At 33.6% G+C, this 23,361-nt stretch overlaps 1 protein-coding gene across 3 annotated transcripts in view; it reads left to right on the forward strand.

Annotated features, from left to right (window-relative positions):
- EPG5 (ectopic P-granules 5 autophagy tethering factor) overlaps positions 1–23,361 on the forward strand; it is a 140,212-nt gene that overhangs the window by 32,600 nt on the left and 84,251 nt on the right. For all 3 annotated transcript variants that reach the window (XM_074201649.1, XM_074201647.1, XM_074201648.1), the window contains exons 9-20: positions 213–363; positions 1,041–1,196; positions 2,278–2,435; positions 6,694–6,848; positions 8,886–9,026; positions 11,714–11,878; positions 12,901–13,020; positions 13,493–13,752; positions 15,622–15,762; positions 17,393–17,537; positions 17,824–18,021; positions 18,412–18,522. In XM_074201649.1, the coding sequence (XP_074057750.1) occupies positions 213–363; positions 1,041–1,196; positions 2,278–2,435; positions 6,694–6,848; positions 8,886–9,026; positions 11,714–11,878; positions 12,901–13,020; positions 13,493–13,752; positions 15,622–15,762; positions 17,393–17,537; positions 17,824–18,021; positions 18,412–18,522 (1,901 nt within the window). The remainder of the gene's footprint in view (positions 1–212; positions 364–1,040; positions 1,197–2,277; positions 2,436–6,693; positions 6,849–8,885; positions 9,027–11,713; positions 11,879–12,900; positions 13,021–13,492; positions 13,753–15,621; positions 15,763–17,392; positions 17,538–17,823; positions 18,022–18,411; positions 18,523–23,361) is intronic.

The following is a 23,361-nucleotide window of genomic DNA, read 5'->3' on the forward strand; positions in this document are numbered from 1 at the left end:
GTTACTAGATTTCATCAGAGTCCTCCTGCTTTTTCTACATGGATTCATTTACTTGTCTGGAATACTTAACATATCTTCCCATGAATGTCAACTCAATCCCTTAGCTGTCAAATGCTCTGTGGATTTGTCCCTTGAAATTTTTGTGCTATACCTTTGATAATTTTTTCTTTTTGTAATCCTTTAATTTCCATGTTTTCTGTGTTAATTTATAGGTGATTATTTACCTGAAACAACAAGACCTCAAGAGATGATGAAAATTTTTGCCTTTGCGAATTCATTAGTGGAGCTTCTGGCTATAGGTTTAGAAACCTTCAATAGAGCACGCTATAGACAATTTGTGAAACGAATTGGTTTTATGATTAGGTAAATATTACAGATGTCTATATTTATTTGAACTCTTCTCTCGACTGAAAATAATCATTTTAATAATAGTCTCTTATCTGCATAATTTGTAGTTAAGCTAAGAACTGTTTTTACTTCTGCCTTATACCTTATGATTGTGTTATAAATGTCTGTAGTGGAAACCTTATCAAACTGCTTCAGAGTTAGTTGGTTTCATAATTTAACTATTCCTTGGCCCAAGATCTTAAAAACTCTCCCTGGGACTGAATTTCACACAAGAGAAGAATGGGGAAAGGGAAAGTATAACTTCTTTCCTTCTGCCTTTCTCTTCTCTTTTCTCCTTTCCAACATCTGCTTTGGATTGTGGGTCCTGTGGACCAGGGAATGAGACTTTTAGACCTCCTTTGGTTTTGTCTGTGGCTTAAAAATCAATGGTGACTACTAGAGTCAGAATCTCCCAGAGATTACAAGTGTCATGGCAATGATTATTATAAATCATTTATTACATATATGCACCAGAAGAACATTATTATTTATTAAAATAGAAAATAGGGTTTATCTGTTATTATTGAATGATTCTGTTTGAATTTAGTATAGTAATTTTTGCCCCTCTTAATCTAAATGCTCTAGACAGACTGTCTAAAGAACTAATACTAAACCAGTGGATTAAGATGGTTCATTATGATTTTCTCATATAGAATGACACTTTGTTATGTAAGCGACCACTGGGCCCAGTTTGTGAGTCATAACCAAAGCTATGGATTAGGTATGCAGCCCTATTCAGTGGAGAAGCTCCAAGTTGAATTTGATGAACTGTTTCTCAGGGCTGTCCTCCATGTTTTGAAAGCTAAAAGGTATGTATGTAGCCTACTGGGAGTGGTTGAGGGAAAAATAATGATTAATTCATTAATCATGGAGGTATGGTGGGAGAATCAAATAAACATAAATTTGAATTATGCTCTGACACACAAAGCTAAATATAGTGATATTGGTCTTTTAGCTTTCCAGTTAGCCCTCTAAAAAGTGAATTGCGATATACATTAGTGAAGGAGATTTTCACACAGTGCAATCTCTCTGACAAAATCATAGATCCAATTATCATCTTGTTTTCTAACCCCTCCCCATTCCCCCCAAAGAAAGTTTTATATATGAGTTACAGTTAGCAGAGTGCTTTATATATATAGCATTTCATTTGATCCTTCCAACAACTTTTGGAGGTGGGTGTTTTATTATCCTCATTTTCTGGATGAAGCACAGATCTGTTAAATGACTTGCCCAAGGCCACACATCTAGTGACTGAGACACAGTATATTCAACTGAGATATTCCTGACTCCCAAGTCCAGCATTCTGTTTATTATGCCACTTTGTCATAACTGACCAAGAACATATGAAGATCTGTAAGTTAGGGTATCAACCTTCCATAGTGGAGGGCATAGACTATTCATCATGTTTCTTTTGATTCCTCACAATATGTAGTGTATTCATGTAATTGTTCTTTGATGTGCTTATTTATTAAATTGCCTCACATACAATGAAAGGCAGTATGTCCTAGTGTAGGAGTTCTTGACCTGGTATCTGTGAACTTAAAAAAATTTTTGATAATTGTATTTCAGTACAATTTTTTATAAATAAAAAATTTATTTTATAAAGGTTTCTTTTATAAGCCTACATATTTTATTTCATGAATTTAGACATTTTGCTAAAGAAAGGGTCCATAATCTTTACTGGATTGCCACAGAAATATATGACACAAAAGAGAGTTAAGAACCTTGGCTTAGTGCTGTCTTAAAAAGTGATTTTTAAAAAATCTTAATATTTGGATGCTTCTTCTATGAGTTAGGAATTACTTAGAAATATAGAAGAATTTTTTGTTGTTCTTCTAAAGTCTTTTTTTGTGAAATCTGAAGCTTTGTACTTTTCTTAAAAAATAACAGGTTAGGCATTTGGCTATTTATGTCAGAAATGCCCTTTGGAACATTATCAGTCCAGATGCTTTGGAAACTCTTTTACCTCATGCATCATACAGAGAATGAAAATTTGGAGAAGCTCTCTTCTACAGTCCAGACTAATGAGTGCAAGCTCCAACTTCAAGGTAAACCTGGCCAGCCTTTTTGAAATGCTTGGAATAATTCCATTTTTTTTTTTTTTTGGTAGGCCAAAGGAATTGAGTGACTTGCCCAAGGTCACACTGCTAGGTAAATTCATAATTTTCTGAAGCCATAATTGAACTCAGGTTCTCCTGACTCCAGAACCAGTGCTCTATCCACTGTGCCACCTAGCTACCCAATAAATCCATCTTTTTGCATTAAAATTATTTTTTTTCTGTAGGTACTAAAATCTTTTGATTTTTGGAATAATGGAAAGTATGTGTTGAAATCATGTTTATATGTCTTTAAATGTAATTATTGTGAAATCTGTACTAACTTTCAACTTTTTTGGGGTTTGGTTCTGGGAGCCAGGTTGGACATCTGAAATTTAGATTTGACTGGATCATTTGTTAGTGTGAGTATTAATAAACAGGCACTAAGTACTCTGTGGGATTATTTCTCCAAAAGGATTGTCTTTATAATGAAATTATTCCAGTTGATAGGTAGTTACTTAGAACTTAAAAATCACTTACTGGGTTTGATGTTATTCCTTTATTGTTGAATATTTGATTTTAATGGACTTTAAGTAGGTTTCCACTTTTATTTGTATATGATATTTAGAATGATTTAAAGTAAGTCATATTTTAACACATAGTTCTTTAGCTCGTATTTATCTCTGACTGCTGAGAAGTATCTGAGAACTCAGATGAGTTGGATGAGATTAGAATTATTTTAGAAATGGATCTTTATTATGAAAATAGTATGTATTCTTAAAAATATATCTGAAAAAATTAGTGCTGTTGAGGAAATTAATTTGTAGTCCAGAGGATTTCAGAAGTATATTTTTTAGTAGTAACTTTATTTAATTTTTTACTTTAGTACTTGAAAAAATCTGTGAGTAGTTCCTCAAATAGAGAAGGCAGCCCCATCTCTAAGTCAGTAAGAAGGTGGATGATTTTCTATAATTGCTATGGATGAAAAAATTATCTTGTAGTATAGCTATCCTGGCTGTGATCTAGGCTAACAAGGTTAGTTTCAGACGTAAGGTCTGTCAAAAAGCACCTACTTGAAGACTTTCCAACTTGTCAAAGCTGCTGTAGACTTTTGGAAATTAAGGTCGCTACTATAATGAAACCATTAAAGTAAGCCTCATACCTGAAATTAGAAGTATTTATTGAATAAAGATAATATTTTGAAAAATATAATTTTCATCCTTTGTTTTTCTCTCTAATTTCTTTTTTTTTTTGTAATTTGTATATGCCATTTTTTCCCTCTCTTCTATTTCCTGTTTTACTTTCCCTTCTCTCTTGTGGTTTGGGGCTAGGCTTCCTTTCTGTCTTGTCTTGATGTAAAAAGTATTTTGATATTTGCTACAGTATAGAATGTTAAATTGGGTTATTTTTCTCTGAGTTACTTTGTTTCACCTAGTGATACTGTAAAGTATTCCCTAGCCTCTGCCCCCTTTTTTTGGCGGTTGCTTTTCCAGGTGAAATAGTTTTGACCGTTGTAAACTTTTATCCTCATCAGTCTTATCTAAGGACTACCTTTGGGAGTCCCTGGAATCAAGTCTGTGAATACCTTTTACAAGTGGGGATTTGGCTTAGTTTCTATCATTTTGTAGAAGGCTGTCATTTGAATTGCCAAATGTTCTAATCACTGTCAAGTAAGATTTTTTTTTTGTGAGCAATATTTTAATAAATGTCAAAATTAGTCTTTGACCTGTTTGCAAAAATCATATCATCTGTGGAATGTGGACTATTATGGGTTTCATCATTACATTTTTTACTGTGATGGAATAGAGCATTAGGTACAGAAAGCAGATTTGGTTTCCAGTCTCAAATTATCCCTTATTAACAATATCACCTGAAAGGCTTCTTAACTGATATATTTGGTCATTTGTTAAAAGGAATATTAATAATTTAATAATTATTAGAGTACATATTTATGAAAATTTTATAAAAATTTGCAAGGCACATTTTTGTCTATGCTTATCTCCTTTGATCCTCACAATCTTGTGAAATAGTTCAGTTTTATCATTTGTAAAATATAAATAAAAAAGGCTTGTTCTGATTCACGGAATTAAATGATAGATTCTTTGTGATAATACTTTAAAAGGGACGAGGAGGAAAATTTATTTTATCTGGACCAAAGATAGGGGAACCTTTTTTCTACCAGAGGTCATTTGGATAACATCATTTATAGGCTATATATGATCAAGCATTTAATTAATTTGTCCCTAAAAAACTATCAGATTTATTGATTTCAAGTCCTGCCTGTAGTTGTCTTGGCAATGCCAGATCAATATGGCCTCTGAGCCAAAGGTTCCCAGTCTTTGATCCAGATACACTGACATGAAAGAATGTAAATTTAAGTGATATTTTTATTCAGCTTTTGTTCTTTTATTAATGTATGATTTTTTTCTTCTAAATCTATGTTCTTTAAAATAAATGACTTAAACTTCTTGTTGCATTTCAGATTTTATTAGGAAATTTAATTAAGCATCTTGAGGTTGGAACCTGCATCTTAATTACCTTTACAAACCTCTTTTAAGACATGAAATTAATATTTAGTGATGCTAAGGAGCTTTTATTTTATAATTTACATATGCATCCAGTTTAGCAATTCACTGTTAAGTGGATACTGAATGACTTTTTTTCATATATCTTAACTCAGTTGTTTGTAGGAATTTGGATTATGCAGTATTTATTGAAATTTGTTATTAATTTCCAAACTATACTTTAGCCTTTAATATCAGTACTTTAAGGACTTTTAATGCATAATTAAATGAACTTGATTTAATATGACAAAAATGCCAGGTAACATCAAATCACTTAAAATCCATTAAAAAAAACACAATATCTGGAAAATCCACGAATTGCATGATCAGATCCTGAGTTGATTCTGTTTTTTGCTGATCTTAAAACTATGGTTATTCCTGGTTCTTTTTTAATGGAGAAATACAAGTAGGATCTGTTCTGAGTGTGCCAGGTCACTTAATGATTCCTTGAGGTGAGAAAAAAATGAAGCTAAGAAATGCTTGTTTCTGGGAAGCTTGTCCTACCAGCCTTTTGGAGGAGTCACTACCAGTGATTTCTTATGTTAATACTCCTCAGAGCCCTTTAAGTCTTTTAGATTGTATGTCTAGATGATGAAAGAAGAAAGAAAGAGCAGTAGGACTATAGGACCAAGGGGCTTTCTCATCTAATTGCATGTACAGTTTGATCTCCACTGGACTGACCACTGTGCCATAGGTTGTCAATATAGTACAGTCATTCTTCTTTCCTTTCATTTTCTTTTTAGAGAAATCTTTTAAAAAATGAGGTATATAATGCTTGATGTGAGTTTTGAAACACATGTTATACTGTGAATCTTGCTGCTAGAAGTGCTTCTTGGTCAGTTCCTTCACAAAGCCATTTTAATGGGTAGACAGTTGATTTACAAAGGTTATAAGAATTTTTTTAAAGTAAAGAATATATAATGTTTAGAACAAAAAAGAAAATCTTTGGCTTGTTTCTGTATTAGTTCTAAAAGTTCCATCTGAAAGTGTATCTTTTATCAGGATATTACTTCATGGTAGTTCAACACGCTTGTGATTTATTATATATCTATGGATTTCAGTGAGAGAAGTATGGCATAGTGGATAGAGGACTGGGCTTGGAGTTGGGAATACCTACCTTTAATCCTTTGTCTGACACCCTCCCCCACCCCCCACTTGCCTCCCCTCCCCCCACCCTCAAAGCTTTCTAAGACCATGAATTATGGACAAGTTGTTGATCTGCATCCCTAGAATTTCTATTTGAGTCATTAAAAAAAAATGTTCCAGAGTTACTTATGTGTACTGCCCTCTGGTGACAAGACAACGTGCTTCATATGTAGGGACTTCTCTGAGAAGCCAACACAGATAACTCACCATATTTGTGGTTTGTGTTTTCAGTCTTTGAATTGTGCAGTTCTGTCTTCTGAATAAATATCAGTTCAAAAATAATTTTTTTTCTTAAGTAATTTTTGCATTCTTTTATTTTTCTCATTTTTTTTTGTCTTAAGTTAGACAACTGTATTTTGGAGTTGGAATGGAACTTATAGGAGATCCAATATAATTCTCTTTAGATTCTGGGAACCTCTTTACAGTGAATGCCCTTTAGACGTTTTTCAGACTTTCTAAGTTCTCTGTATTTTTATACTATCTTTAGTGGCTAATAAGACTAATTTAATATAATTATTTCTACCATTTTGCACCTTAATTACTCTGATCTGAATTTTCAGACCCAGAACATCTTGTGACCTTTGAGAATTATATTTCTACTATGAATAGCTCAGAAGAAATTTGCCTTCTTACTACTTTTGCTCAGATGGCTCAGGCAAGAAGGACCAATGTGGATAAAGACTTCATAAAAGTTATTGTGCTGGAAATTTATGAGGTGAGCAAAGTTGGAATGAATAACCAATCAGAAAAACTTCTTTCTCCCTGCTATTGGTTTAGGAAAAAATCTGTGACATTGAGCCTTCCAGAGCTTCATTGGCTGCTAGGAGTAGCAGTTTAGATCTCTGTCTAAAAAAAAAAAAGTGAGAAACAGAACCTGAGTTATGGAAGAAAGTGCAGACTCTTTGGAGAGGGGAACTTAGAAGGATATTCTTGTCATTGTCTACCTGATATTTTCTCCAGCTTTAGGGACTAAAGAGAGTTGCTTGAGTTTTGCAGTGTGGTCATCAGTTATAAGGGTAGGGATACAGGCAGGTTTTTTTTTTTTGTTTAGGATTTTTGCAAGGCAAATGGGGTTAAGTGGCTTGTCCAAGGCCACACAGCTAGATAATTATTAAGTGTCTGAGCCCAGATTTGAACCCAGGGACTCCTGACTCCAGGGCCGGTGCTTTATCCACTGCGCCACCTAGTCACTCCTACAGGCAGTTTCTAAGAAGTGGAGAGGTCTCCTTACTTTGGTTTACAGTATTACTAGTTACATCCCAGCACAGGCATGGACAGGTATGCCAAGTCCTGGAGAAACTTTTACCACTGCTGGGAAGACCAGTGAGGCTTGTGATGTCTTTGGTATTAAGGACACTTAATAATTACCTAGCTGTGTGGCCTTGAGCAAGCCACTTAACCCCATTGCCTTGCAAAAACCTAAATAAAAAAAAAGTACTCTTTAGTGGTTGTACTTGAGTTTTTTACAAGTCAGATATGGGGTAAAAAGCCAATAGTTGTATATTACTTATTTTTTAAAAGTTTTTATTTAAGGTAATGGGGTTAAGTGACTTGCTCAGGGTCACAAAGCTAGGCATTTATTAAGTGTCTGAGAACAGATTTGAACTCAGGTCCTCCTGATTCCAAGGCCGGTGTTCTATCCATTGCACTGTCTAGCTGCCTCTGCATATTACTTCTTAATACATTGAGAGTAAGGAAAAATTTGAAGCCCTAAAGCACAAAGGTGCTTAGCACAGTGCCTTACATAGAGAAGATATTTAATAAATTTTAATTAAATTCAGTAATAAATTTGCTCCCAGAAATATAGTAAGGAAGCATTTATAGTTTATAATACTAGGAGTCTTATTTTATAAATGGTACTTCCATTTAAGTTTTGTTTATTGATAAAACTTGTCTTCCTTTTTTCAATTCTAATAGATTAGTCAGTCCATCTGAAGCAATTTTTCTCCTGTTTGCAAACTTAGGATACATTTGCTTAGTTGGGAATTTTATACTATCATGTACATGTGACCTTCTGAGAATACAGTTTGTATAATTCAATTTCAGTAATCTTTTGGAATAAAACTAAATTAGAACTTGATATAGAATAATCTTTCTTTTTCTTGAAAATATTTGTACAGAATTGCCCATCTACTGGGGAATGGCTAGACAAGTTGTGGCTTACAAATGTAATGGTGTATTATATTGTTCTATTAGAAATAATGAGCAGATGGATTTCAGAAAAATCTGAACTTCTTAAAACTGTTCTGAGTGAAGTGAGCAGAAGCAAGAGAATATTGTACCCGGTAATAGCAATACTGAGTGATGATCAACTATGATAGATTTAGTTCTTTTCAGCATTACAGTGATTATAGTCAATTCTAAAAGACTTGTGATGGTGAAAATGCCATCTACATCCAGAGAAAGAACTGAGGAGTCTGAATGCGGATCAGAGTATATTATTTTTTTAATTTTTAAAATGTTTTTTGTTTTTTTCTTTCTTGTGTTTTTCCCTTTTTTGATCTGTCTTTCACAATGTAATAAATGGATATGTATTTTATGTGATTATGTATACATGAACTATATCAGATTACTTGCTGTCTTGGGGAGTAGGGAGGGAAGGGATGGTGGGAGAAGAAAGTTGAAAACTATATTTACATGTAAAGGGGAAAAGTAAAATACCATTAAGATTTAAAAAAAGAAAACACTTATACTTTGTCTATATATTTGTTCTAGTGATTGATATTGAAAATTCTGCCTTCCTTCTCTTTAGGTATCTTATGTTAATCTTTCCACCAGAGAGACCTTTTCAAAAGTTGGCCGAGAACTTTTAGGAGCTATTACTGCTGTTCATCCTGCTATCATTTCTGTCCTTTTGGAAAGAATTAAAGAGACCATTGACCAAGTTGGGATGGTAAGGGTATTACTTGGAAACATTTTGGGATTGACTTATATCTTCCAAAGACTGAATACTTTCAGGAAGGAAGAATCTTTTTATTTACATTTCTTTGTTTAGAGCTATTTCTTTTTTCGAAATAATTCTGCCTCAATTATAAACCCTTAGTAAATCAAAATTGTTTTATTTTAAATGAGTCTATTCGATTTTTCTTGAATGCGTTATACCAGGAAGCAACAATTTTGGTTGAAATAGGTTAAAAATTTTTTACCAATATTGAACCTTGGATGGAAAGAAACAAAAAAAAAGATTTCTTAAATGATTTCTTAAATTCTTGACTTGCTTTGGATTCAGGCCAATGTGATTTATAGCCTCACAATTCTATCATGACTGTATGAATCTACTCAAATTTCAGTTCTGTTTATTTTATATTAATCTCATGTTTAAAAATATATATAAAGTTATACAAACTTCATGGATGTTTCTTTTGTAAGTTGTAGGCCTGTTTAATATTTATTGAATTCTATCAATGAAATAGCAGTCATGATTAGTTAAACTCAGTGCAATGTTAAAATTGATTCTGAATAATCATAGAACTTAGAATTTTTTTAGGTTTTTTTTTTTGCAAGTCAGTGGGGTTAAGTGGCTTGCCCAAGGTCACACAGCTAGGTAATTATTAAGTGTCTGAGTCTGAATTTGAACTCAGGTCCTCCTGACTCCAGGGCCCATGCTGGATCCACTGCATCACCTAACTGCCTGAGCTTAGAACTTTTAAAGAATTTTCTGCTTAAATTTTTATTTACTACATTGTCCTTGTGGCCACTATAGCTGAAAAAAGCTAACCCGTATGAGTTCATATAGTTGTCCTAGATTTTGAAACTGTCCTTTTTGTCATTTCTTATGGCATAATTTATATTTACATTCCATAATTTGTTCAACTATTCCTCACACCCCCTTAATTCTTTTTTTTTTTTTTAATTTTTCAAGGCAATGGGGTTAAGTGGCTTGCCCAAGGCCACACGGCTAGGTAATTATTAAGTGTCTGAGGTCGGATTTGAACCTAGGTACTCCTGACTCCAAGGCTGGTTCTCTATCCACTGTGCCGCCTAGCCACCCCACCCCCTTAATTCTAGCAAAAAATTACTACTATAAATATATTTAAGCATATAAATCTTTTTCTTTGTTTTTGATCTGTTTGAATCTGCATCTAATAGTTGTATTGTTGGGTCAAAGAATATTTACAATTAATGATATTTTGGGCATAAATTCCAGTTGCTTTTCCAAATGGTTGAATCAGTTCATCATTATGCCCACAGACCCTTCAACATTTGTCACATTCTTCTTTTGTCATACTTGTTAATTTATTGAATATAAGCTAGAACCATGGAGTTGCCTTAATTTACACTTCACTTATCAGTGATTTGTAGCATTTTAATTTTTTTTGTTGATAGTTTGGATTTCGTCAATTGAAAACAGTCCATTCATATTCTCTGACCCTTTTATCCATTGAGGAATGACTCTTGTTCTTAGAAATTTCTTTCAGTTCTTTATGTATCTTGGAGATAATATGTCCTCAGAGAAGCTTGCTGCAAAGATTTTTTTTCCCCCTTGGTTACCTGTTTCTGTTCTAATTTGGATTAAATTGGTTTTGTGCATTAAATTTTATTTAATCAAGCTTGTCCTTTTTATCTTTTGTGATCCTCTATAATCCCATGTTTCATCATAAACTTTTCCCCAATAAGTAGATCTAAAAGGAGATTTGCTCTTTATTTGTTTATGATGTGACCTTTTGCATCTACCATGTGCCCATTTGAAGCTCTTTTTTGTATATGATGTGAGGTGTTGGTTTAAACCTATTTCTACCAGATTCCTTTCCAGTTTATCCTCTCCTGGCATAATCTTAAAGAATCTAAAACCATCTCCACACAACAATGAGGTACTGGAGTGGAATGTTATTAGAAGAATATAGGTTTATATTTACTATAATAACAGGCTTGCTCTGGAAAAATTCTGTAAATTGGAATCATCTTTTAAATGCACTTGAAGACTTGTCTATATAGAGGAAATTTGTACTGAATCTTTTGGTGAAGGGAGTTAGTGCTACACATGTATTAGTATTATAAACCTACATTTTTGAATAATGACTTTCTTCAAGGAAGGAGGTACTGCTTGTTATATAGAAAAGAAATTGATCTGAAAACAATGTTATAAAATTTGCCTTTTATGTGTTGACAATCATGTTTCCAATTTTGTGTTGATACTTCCTGTTTTTTTCTATTTCCCTTGTTTTAAAAAAAGAAAAAACAAAAACAAGATTTTTTAAAATCTAATTCTCTCACTCAGGCTCAAAGTTATAATGACCACTCATGGACCTGATCTTCTGCCAGGAAGTTTTGATGTGTGTCATTGTATTTTTGATTATCTTAGTTCAGACACCCAACTGATTTTCACCCTGCTGCAGCTTAGAATTCCTGAGTGCAAACCATCTACCAGCCTCTCCAAATGACAGGGATTTTATACATATGCTACTATACTCAACAACAAACTACTTTTTGAAGAAACTAGAAGTTGAAAAGTTAGAAATGAAGAGCTCCAATATAGAATTTCCCTTATGCATTTTTAAATATTTCTTTTTTTTCTCCTTTCCATTACAATTATCTTTATCTTAATTCTTGATCTTATTCTTTTTTCCCTTTTTTAATAAGGTTTCCCTATACTTATTTAAAGAACTTCCTTTGTATCTGTGGCAACCATCTACCTCTGAAATAGCTGTGATTCGGGATTGGTTACTGAATTACAATTTGTCAGCTGTGAAGAATAAATTGGCCTGTGTCATTCTCGAAGGAGTGAACTGGGGATTTGGTGAACAGGTATGCCTTAAACAAAAAAAAAATGTGCTATGGAAATGAGAGATTTTTGTGGTTTCAAAGGCTTATTTTCCCCTAAAACAGTGTGATTTTTAGTGATAATAAAGAATGAGGATGTTATATAAATACCTAAGTTAAATGAATTTTTTAAACTTCAGAATTTAGAATTTTTTCACTTTCTTCTTTGCAATGTGAACTTACTCTTAAGTGAAAGTAAATTGTACCAAAATGAGAATGCCTTTGTTTATTCTTAAACACATCATTTGATATATATACCCATTTATAGTACCCTCTTAGTCTTTATATTTTTTCTTCTCCTATCTGTCCTGCACAAAGCTTATTTTCTTATCCATAAAATGAAGGAATCAAAATATATGATCTTAAAAATATTATATAATTCTTCAAAATTATTCAAGTCTGACAAGGAAAAAGAACAATTTCTTCATTTTATTCATTGGTTGAGTGATTAATCAGAAAATATTTATGATTATTTTGTGCCCATCACTGAATGTTTGTTATGGTGGTATGATGTTGAAAGGAGAGATAAAGAGATGTATATGCTATGGTTCCTGCCTTCATGGAACTTTTATCTAATTGGGGCACAGAGTATTGGAGAAGAACAAGCGAGATGATATTTTTGAAGTGCCTTGTAAACCTTAAAGTGCTATGTAAACATTAGTTATTTTTATTTTTATTTATTTTTGTTTTTTTTTTAGTTGTTTTTAGCCAAGAAAAAGACATGGAGTGGAGAATAGTTTGTTAGGGAATAATGAGAAGACTATTCTGACTGCATTGTAGGGTGTGTGTTGATGTATTCTTTGTGTTTCCTGTAGCACCTAACATCATGTCTTGTGTCTAATAGGCACTCAGTAAATATTTTTTGGAATTATTGGAGACTAACTAGAGGGTTATTGTAGTTGTAAGAGCAAAGGATAACAGATAGTCGCTTTCCTAGGATCCATAGAGGATAAGAAAAAGAATTAGAGGAAAACCTCTAGCAGGTAATTTTTTTTCTTCTTTTAAAGGATACACTTCATTTGAATCAGACTGTTCATGCTGAAGTTGCATTAATGATTCTTGAAGCTTACCAGAAGTACCTTGCTCAGAAGCCATACTCTGGGTTACTTTCTGAAAGCATAAAACAGGTATTTATTTTTCCTCTAACTACTTAAATATTGATTATGTAAAACTTTGCTTTTTGAGTATGATGGAAAAATTAATTTATATTATGACATCATTAAATTTCATGACAAGTCGATGTTATTCAGTATTTGAACTCTGGGACTGGACAAAGGACTTTCCTCTTAGTAAAATCTTTTGTACAAGCATTTTACCCTTGGAGAGTTGTGTCTGAACATGGCTCTTCACAGTTTTCTTTCTTTTGCTTGATTTTACTAAGGTTAGATTATGAAGTATTATTAGGTAAGTATTATTAATGACCTAAATAGTGGATTAGGTAAGCATTATTTTGTTCTTTTGCTTAAAATAAAAACTAGATAATAAGAGTGCATGATTCACTTTTTAGCACTTGGATATAATTTTTGTTTAATGGGAACTGAAAGGTATTTAGGGGATTAATTAAATTTGTTGTGATGTGTCTTTGTAAAATTGTTTTAGGTTTCGTATTTGGCCAGTATTGTACGTTATGGAGAGACACCCGAGACCTCATTTAACCAATGGGCTTGGAACTTGATTTTGAGGTTAAAACTTCACAAAAATGATTATGGAATGCAACAGAATTGTCCAACAGTTCCTTTTTCCAGCACTGTGCCGGATCTGACTGAATCACCCACATTTCATCCACTACTGAAAGCTGTGAAAGCAGGCTTGCCCATTGGCTGTTATCTAGCCTTATCTATGACAACTGTGGGCCATAGGTACAGAATAATACTTATATCTAATCGTATTTATTTTTCAAAGACAAAGGTACTCTACAAAAACTTGTTTTACCCAGTTGGAATCAGTGTAAGAGTATAAGTTTCTAAGGTCTCAGAGATTTAGGATGTCTCTAGACAACTTATCTGGGGTGATCAGGCCTGAGGAAAGTGACTCAGACTGCCTAAACTCAACAAGTTATGTCTTTCTCATTCTTCTGTTCTTATAGGACCTTGTACATTGTAGACACTCAATAACTTTTTATTAGCTACACCAGAAAGTTAATTTATAATTTTGTAATAAATATAATTTGCAGGTGGACGGTAATATTCATGTCAACTTGGCAGAAGATAATCCTGTTTGGGAAGGAAGAATAATATCACAAGGTTTTGTAAATATGAAATCATAGTTGATATTTACTAGCTCTGTGACCTTGGGGAAGTCACTTTAACCCTATTGTCTCACAAAACCTTACATATACATACATACATAAATTATATATATATATATATATATATATATATATATATATATATATATATATTATATAAAATCATGGCAAAATACATGGTCATAAAGATTATTTTCTTTAAGTAATAGTAGTCTCAGTCTTTTATTCAAATCCTTATATTGACTTCTGATTTCCAGATATTGCAGATATTGGAAAGATCCTTGATCTGGTATCAGAGGACATGGGTTTGAATCCTGGGTTAGGGTTTTTTTTTTTTTTTAGGTTTTTGCAAGGCAATGGGGTTAAGTGGCTTGCCCAAGGCCACATGGCTAGGCAATTATTAAGTATCTGAGGCTGGATTTGAACTCAGGTACTCCTGACTCCAGGGCTGGTGCTCTATCTACTGTGCCACCTAGCCACCCCCCCTGGGTTAGCTGTTTAACTATCTGTGTGTCATTAGACAAATCACTCTACCTTTTTGGGCCTTGGTCTCCAAATGGAGAGGATTGGATTGACTTAAGACCTCTTTTAATCCTAAAATGTGTGGTCCTATAATCCTATTTCTTATTGCAATAGATAGTTGGAAGTCACTGTAGTTTTTATTGGAAAAGGGGAGTAACAGGAAGAGAATAAGTCTGTTGAGGCCTCTGGGAAGACTTCTGTTGTATACTAATCTTGTCCAGTTCTCTTGACTTTGAGTTGCCCCTGTCTCAAACATTTCTTTATTTCCCTAATACCTGTTTTAAACTTGAGAGTCTTAATCTTTTTAGCTCTGGGTACTCCGAACCCAAATGTAGTTTCTTTTGTTGTTGTTCAGCCATTTTTCAGTTGTCTGACACTCTATGACCCCATTTGGAATTTTCTTGGAAAAGATGCTGGAGTAGTTTGCTATTTCCTTTTTCAGCTCATTTTACAGATGATGAAATTGAGGCCAACAGCACAAAGTGACTTGTCCAAGATCACCCAACTAGTCACTATCTGAGGTCAGCTTTGGTCTTTTGACTCCAGACATAGCATTCTATCTACTATTACACCACAGTTGCCTGATGTTTTAACTGAACATAACAATTTAGCTGCATTACCGATTTCTAGATTGAAAACAGGAATAAGGAACTACTGTGCCTGAACTACATATGTGATTTCTGGGTCCCTGATCAAGGGAGGATTGATATGAACCTGAGATATGGCTGATTTTTGGAATATCTTTTAGTTAGATCAGGTGACAATCTAGAGAAAGAGTCTTCTATAGACTCTGTCTCTTGCAGGAGATTGTTATCTTTCTGAATCTTATCCAACTTACTCTTTACTGTAGCAGCAAAGTACTATGATTAAGACCTGAAATGTGTTTAGTACAAAAACTTATTATAGTCTTAGCATTTTATACCTAGAACCATATTGCCTTTTTTTTTTCTCTTGGTAGCATCGAGAAATTTTGTGCAGAAGGCATCCCATTGTTGGGGATACTGATCCATTCTAGGCATCTGCGAACAGTGGTTCATGTTCTGGATAAGATTTTGCCCATGTTTTACCCTTGCCAGTATTACCTTTTGAAGAATGAACTGTAAGTATAGTCTGTGCTGTGTGAATTTGTCATATGTGCTTATGGAAATTTGTTTTGTTTTGTCCAAACAAAATGTAGGTGATAATGTTTTAGCAATTATTTTTTCTGTGTGGAGCAAAACTGGCTGCTTCCTTGCATTAGTATTTAGGCCTATAAGTAGTATATCTGCTAAGGGCTTAAGAATTGTCTTAATTTTTTTATACTAGGTTTAAGAATATATATTGTCCAGTGGATAGAGCTCTGGCGGGGAAGCTAGGTGGCGCAGTGGATAGAGCACTGACCCTGGAGTCAGGAGTACCTGAGTTCAAATGTGACCTCAGACACTTAATTGCCTAGCTGTGTGACCTTGGACAAGTCACTTAACCCCTTTGCCTTAAATTTAAAAAAAAAGTAAAAAAAGGTTAAAAAAAAAAGAATTATATATTGTCCAAAGTCTGGCACTAGAGAGAACAACTTTACTGGTTAGAATGAAGATAGCAATTAGCAAAGGAGTTATCAGAGTAGCAACCAAGCACCTTAAGGGTTAGCATTTATCTTAAATATCTTCAGTATATTCTTTTGGGGGTGTGTGCTATTAAATTAACTACTGAGGAATAAAAAGGGAAGCAAATAATGGGACTCTAGTTTTGTGTGAAATATGTAAAACATATAAAAAATAATGATGAAATATAACTGCAAAAGTATACTTATATGGAATTTCTAAATGTAGAGGGAATGCAAAGAAGGGAGAAGAACCAGTTGGGGTAGGAGTTAATGTGAGATTAAGGACAATATCATAGGAGAAGTGGGGTTGATGAGAATGCATGGGGTCTAGATTGGTGGAGAAAATGGAGGTAGTGGTAGAAAAGAAAAGAATATGTTTGAGGGATACTAAGTAATCGAGCAGTTTAGTTAGAGCAATGGACTGGATGAAAAGCAATATATAAGATAAGCTTAAATAATAGTTTGGTGACAAGTGAAGGAAGGTCTTGATTGTAAGTTATAGATGGAGATTAGATCACCATATCAAAGTTATGGACTTAAAATAGAATTACTAGGCATTTTCAATAGATATTTGTGATTTTTTCCTAAAATATTTTTCTTGTAAAATTTTGAGGGTGATAAGAATCTTTTTGACTTATTACACTTTGCTCATTTGGGTCTAAAGTTTGTTAAGGAGTAATATTTAATTTTATAAAATAAAAAGGATTAACTATTTTTCAAGCAAGTTCTTTGCATTCATATTTTGTAGACTGTATACTTTAATGTGTATTGGCTTGTGGATGTTCATATTCAGGAAAGGACTATTGAAAATTGTTTATTGTTAACTTCTTATGAACTTATATTTGAAAGTGTTTTTTAAAAGAAAGTGATTTAAATCCTTAAAGTTACTTGTAAACCTTAAATGTGTGAATGATGTGGACTATTCTGCTTTGTACAAGGCAACTCAAAGGAATTTTGTTTCCACTTCTTAATTTTCCCCCTCTTCTTGTTCTTTTATTCTCCATGTAATTTTATTCTGATTCGATTCTTAAGAATTGGTCCAATTTTTCCCCATTCCCTGCTGATTTGCTAGCTGTTAATCATTACAATTTCTTTGATTCCTAAACTTTCTTTGAATGTCTAATGTATTTCTCCATTTGATACATAGGTTTTTATCATACCTCCACTTATTTTTGCACTTGGATAGTGGTATTCCTCAAGGAATGACCCAGCAAGTTACCCACAAAGTGACCCAGCATTTGACAGGAACCAACTATGGAGAAAATGTGAAGCTTCTCAGCAGCATGATCCAGGTCAGGAAATGGATATAGTCCTTGCCATGGGGCATCATCATCTTGAGACATGTGTTTGTCTTCTGGTCCTATCATAAAAGGTCTAGTTATATTTAATATGCAGTTTAGCACTATTACAGTTTAGTTTCTTCCATGGATATTGGTATACCATGGAGGCATTACAACAGTTTCAAATTTAGTAGTGGAGGTAGGAAATATTTTTTTTGATGCTTTTAAGAATGCTAAGAAATGGGAGGTGGGATGATAGTTAACTTCATTTCAGATCGATTGGAACTTTTTCCCACAGGTACACATTTCTGTAAGTACTAAACCAAATGAAGTGGGACCTGTTGCTGTTCTAGAATTTTGGGTCCAGGCCCTCATAAGTCAACAATTTTGGTACCGAGAACAGCCCATTCTTTACTTGATGGACCATTTATGCAAGGCAGCTTTCCAATATGTACAGGAAGATTGTGTACAGAAACTACTTTACCAGCAACACAAGGTAAAAACAATTGTTTTTATATTTGTTGTCTATGATTGTTGATTACATTTCAGACTTTTAGATTGTTCTATAAATGTTTCCAGCATCTCTGAGATCTACTTCATGTTCACCTTCTACTGATTGCATCCATTAGATTGAAAGAACACAGATTTAATGCCTGCAAATATTCTCTTACCATAAATCATAGGATAAGTTAAAAAAAATGATGTTTTAAAAGAAAAACTCATTAAATTTCCTTAGGTCATTCTGTAATATCTTTAAGTCTTAGGACATATATTTTTTCTTGGTAGCTTTCTTTAGAGCCTTATATTAAGTAGAGATTGTAGTGGGAGGTGGTAAAAATCTTCCTTTTGTCTTCTCAACTTTTCTCTTTTGTTTTTCTGACTGAAGAATGCTTTAGGTTATCACTGTGATCGGAGCCTGCTCTCTTCTTTGATGAACTGGATTGTGGCTGGCAATGTGACCCCATCTTTCATTGAGGGAGCTGCTGCTCCCAGTCAGGTGGGAAATCTGTCCATGGAGAACTCATAGAAATGACCAACAGAACATACTTAATACCTTTTAAAAATTAAATGACCTTAGAAAAAAGAACTCAGCATTTTACTTTTTTACATACTTTGATAATATCTCAGTTACTGGGATGGGTATGAAAAGATTTTGTGGCTTGTTGAATGTTTCAGAAGTTGTCAAGTAAAAGAACTAAAGCCTACTAAGTTCCAGTCTTAAGACTTGAGGTTGATATCTGGAATTTGTTCAACTGTGTCTGCTTAATAGTATATTTTCAATGCCTTCTTAATATACAAAGATGATTTTCATGGAAGTCTGAAGTAGTTTAAATGAATTCAGTTCTTCAAGATCTAGTTTTTAAATCCTGGAGCAGGATAGAGTAATTTTCACTATTTCGTCCTTTTTTGATAAATGGGGATAAGGATAGGGACTGAACCTATGTTTTCCCTAGCATAGGAATCTCTGGATGAAGAGGCAGGTCAACATTTCCTCTGCCACTTGAGGTCTTAGAGTTGCCTAGAACCTTGAGATATTAAACAATTTGGCTATGCTCAGATAGTCCTATATGTCAGAGGTAACTCAAGCCTTCCTGACTTTAAAGACAGATCTCTAGTCATTAGAGTATCCTAGTTAAAAATCTAGAAAATTGGGTCGCTAGGTGGCACAGTGGATAGAGCACTGGCTTTGGAGTCAGGAGTACCTGAGTTCAAATCTGGCTTCAGACTCTTAATAATTACCTAGCCGTGTGGCCTTGAGCAAGCCACTTAACCCCATTGCCTTGCAAAACTTAAAAAAAAATTTAGAAAATCAACAGATAAGTTCAAAATTAGCATAAAAGTAATTTTTGAAGATTAAAGGAGAAATAGATTAAATGTCAAATGAAAAGAATATAGAATTGGTAAGCAAAAAAACAGGTTTCTTTTTCAAAATAGTCAAAATTGATAAAATTTTAGTTAAACTGATCAAAATGAAGAGGAAGGAAAATCAGAATACTTAAACAGGAAAGGAACAAGGCTAATTAAGAACATTTGTGGCTTCTGTTAACATTATGTGATATGATTAATTAACAAGCTTTTATTGAATATAATACCAGGTTTTCCCAATGAAAACTCTCACAACAAATGAACTATTGATACATATTGAAAGAGAGAATTTCTGTACACCAGAGAAATTACAGATCTGACCCAAAAACCAGAACAAAAAAAAATTATAAAAATAATTTCTCTGAAGGTAAAAGAGAAGCAGGAAGTCATTGATATTTTTGCTCCTTAAGTTAGATTTACTGGCATAAAATAAAATTGCATCTAAGTTACATGTGTTTAGTGACTTAATATGTTTGAAAAATTCTCAAAATCTTTTTTTATTTCATTTTTCTGTTAAAGTCAATTAACAAGCATTTATTAAGCATATATCATGGACCAAGAATCATGGTAGGCATTGAATTTAGAAAGACATAAGTGAAATAGTTCCTGACCTTGGGGGGCTTATGTTCTGTAGTTTTGAATAATATCACACATATAGGTATTCAATATATACAAATAAACACAAAGTAATTTGGAGTTAGAGACACTAGCAGCTGGAAATATCAAGAAATGCCTTATGTTGAAATAAGGTTTTTGAAGTGATCTCTGAAAGAAACTAGAGAGTTTAAGTGGTAAAGGCAAAAAAATGAGGGCATAGCCTTTACCAAGGTATGAAGATAAGAGGTACCTCTCACCCCCTTTTCTACATACACTTGAGCAAGGGCAGTAAGGCTGATTTGATTATATTGTTGGATAGGAAAAAAGGAAAGTAATATTTAAGAAGACTGAAAATGAAGTTGAGGCCATATGGTGAAGGCTGTAAATAGTGGTTATTTAAAATGTTCGGGCTTAAAAAATAATAAACTTAAGACAAACTAGCCAGTTAGGAATTTGTCAAAGCAGGTTGACATTTGCCTTTGTATGGGACAAACTGGTTGAAAAGTAATGCTACTTTGAATTAGGGGAAAAATAAATTCTCAAGGTCTTTTAGTTTTAGCACAAGATTCCACAATGTGAAAAAACACACCTTCATCTCTAGCTGCTCTGTTCTGTTTACTGAAGGCAGCATGGCATATTTTAAATGGGTCTGGTGTTGAAGTGAGACAAGGACTTTATAATTCATATGATGATGTGTTTCAATGCCTGTGATTATTATAATAATAATAATAATAATAATAATAATAATAATAATAATAATAACCAACAACAACAATAACAACAACAACAATAATAATAATAATAATAATAATAAACTCTCTTGATTGTTTTGTACTTTTCCTCATTTCACTCTTTTTTCTTACCTGGAATGCCCTTTCTGTTCCCTCTGCAAATCCAGATCTTACCTAACCTGTAGTCAGAGTGTTAAACTCCTGAATCCCCTTACATATTTTTATCTTCAACTTCCTCCTTAGAAGACTTAGAAATAAGTTTATTACTTGTCTTTTTATTATCACTCTTGTGTTTTTGCCTTCTACGTTCATTTACTTCTGCATTTATATTATTTGGGAAAGCAAATATTCATTTTTTAAAATTAATTTATTTAATTAAGGCAATGGGGTTAAGTGGCTTGCCCAAGGTTACACAGCTAGGTAATGATTAAGTGTCTGAGTCTGAGTCTGGATTTGAACTTGGGTCCTCCTGATTCCAGGGTAGCTCCTTTATCCACTGTACCACCTAGCTGCCCTTCTGATTTTCTTTCTAAAAATGTTTCGATGTCTTCTTTATTATTGAAAGTCCATTTTTTTTGTCTTTATGATTCAGTTCAGATTTGCAAGATAGGACAACCTGGCTTGCACTCCAGAATTCCTTTGCTCTTTGGAGTACATTCCAATCCCTCCTCTTTTTTCTAGTAGGTATGGTAAAGTCTTGTATTTTTCAGATGCTCTTTCCTTTTTATTTGAAGATCTTTATCTTGATTGCTTCTTGAATTTGTTGTTTCTGAATTGAACTGTTAAATTTAACCACAATATGTCTTCAAGTTTGCAACCTTGGGTTGGTTTGTTTTTCCTGGAGGGCATCTGTGAATTCTTTCAATTGGAATTTCATTTTTTTTTTATGTTTAGAAGTTCTTGATGGTTCTCTTCTGTTATTTGCTTTATTTTGATATTAAGGGTTTTTTTTTGTCTTCTTTATATTTTTCTAGAAGACCTTTGATTTTTAGGTTGTTTCTGCATCTTATGTGATAAGCATATTTTCTTTTTTTTAGTTTTTTTAATAAGACAGTGGGATTAAGTGACTTACCCAAGGTCACACTACTAGGTAATTATTATGTGTCTGAGATTGGATTTGAACTCAGGGCCTCCTGACTCCAAGGCCAGTGCTCTATCCATTACACCATCTAGCTGCCCTGCATATTTTCTTTTATTTATTGTCCTATGCTTCTGTTCTTTTAAATTGCCTTTCGCATATGTATTTGCATTCCAAATCTATTTTCTCTTGTTTTTTGTAAAGACTTGTCATTGTAAAGTTTTTCTATTCCATTGATTTTTACTGTGGGGGATGTAAATTTTGCTCACATAATTCTAATTTTTTTTAATCCTCTCAGGAATAACATATAATTTTTCTAAGTTCTCAAAATTGACCAGGTCCTCTGTGTCATTAAGAGTTGGACCCATTTCCTTTGTTTTGTAATATTTATTCATAGATCATTTACTAGATCTGAAGGACATATTTCTTTCTGTTGTTACTGTTTTTCATATTGATTTACCTATTTATGTGCTGGGGTCTTTGGACTTTCTTCCTGAAATCTTTGATGTTTTTAGTCTTTCTCTACTCCCTGACTCACATTTCCCATATCACTTACTTCCTGAATCCCTCCCTCTTTGATTGTAATTTTCTCCATGGCTGGATCTCGGAGCATCTCAGCTTCTTCTTATAATTCCTACTTTATCAGCTAGGATCTTTTCTCCAAGTGATTTTGGATGTCAGAAATGGCACCAACTGGATGTTGTCCTTCTTACTTCTCTCTTGGTGGAGTGCTGCATCTCTGTTCTTCTCCCCTCCCCAAGTTTTCTTTCCTCCCACACCCTTTCCTATATGCACGGTGTATATCTCACTCTGTTTTCCAGTTGTTTGGCCTGACACCAGCAGTTCAGTCTTTTTTTCTTTGGCATCAGTACTTTAGTGTTTTGAAGTTCTGATGATTCTGGTTTGAAACTCCCTACAAACTTTTGCTTCTGAAGTGCTATGGCTAAGTTGACTGTTAAGGCCTGAAAAAATTTCTACATTGGGAAAAGAGAGGATGGGGACAGCAGTGTAAGAATGGGATTTTTTTTGGTTTTGTTTTGCTTTTGCAAGTCATTTCGGTTAAGTGACTTGCCCCAAGTTCACACAGCTAGGTAATTATTAAGTGTCTGAGGCCAGATTGATACTTGGGTCTTCTTGACTCTAGGACTGGTGCTTTATATACTGTACCACCTAGCTGCCCCAAGAATGGGTTTTGTTGTTTGTGTGCTAGTGCAACCTTGCTTCTGGTAACATGAGAGGTAGAGAAGGGTGCTCAGAGAACTTAGGGTCAATTTGTATTACTTCTCTTTTTTTAATTTTTAAAGCTTTTTGGATATTAGCTATTCTAGACCAACCAAAGTTGCTTTATCTTTGGTGCATAGTTTTTGTTATGGAGATGTTTGAGAGGTCATGAAGATTAGAGAAAATATCTAGTTTCCTATCTTGTTTACATGAACCATGTTAAGAAATTTTAAGAGGTGCCTTGAACTTATCTTTTTGAATTTTCCATATTGTACAGGAACACTGGAGTACATACTAAGTATGTAGGAGGCCCTGAGGATGTCAAGGACAAAGTCCCTCCTGA

The sequence above is a fragment of the Macrotis lagotis genome, chromosome X (genome assembly GCF_037893015.1).
Source record: "Macrotis lagotis isolate mMagLag1 chromosome X, bilby.v1.9.chrom.fasta, whole genome shotgun sequence".
In the NCBI taxonomy this organism is placed as follows: Eukaryota; Metazoa; Chordata; class Mammalia; order Peramelemorphia; family Peramelidae; genus Macrotis; species Macrotis lagotis.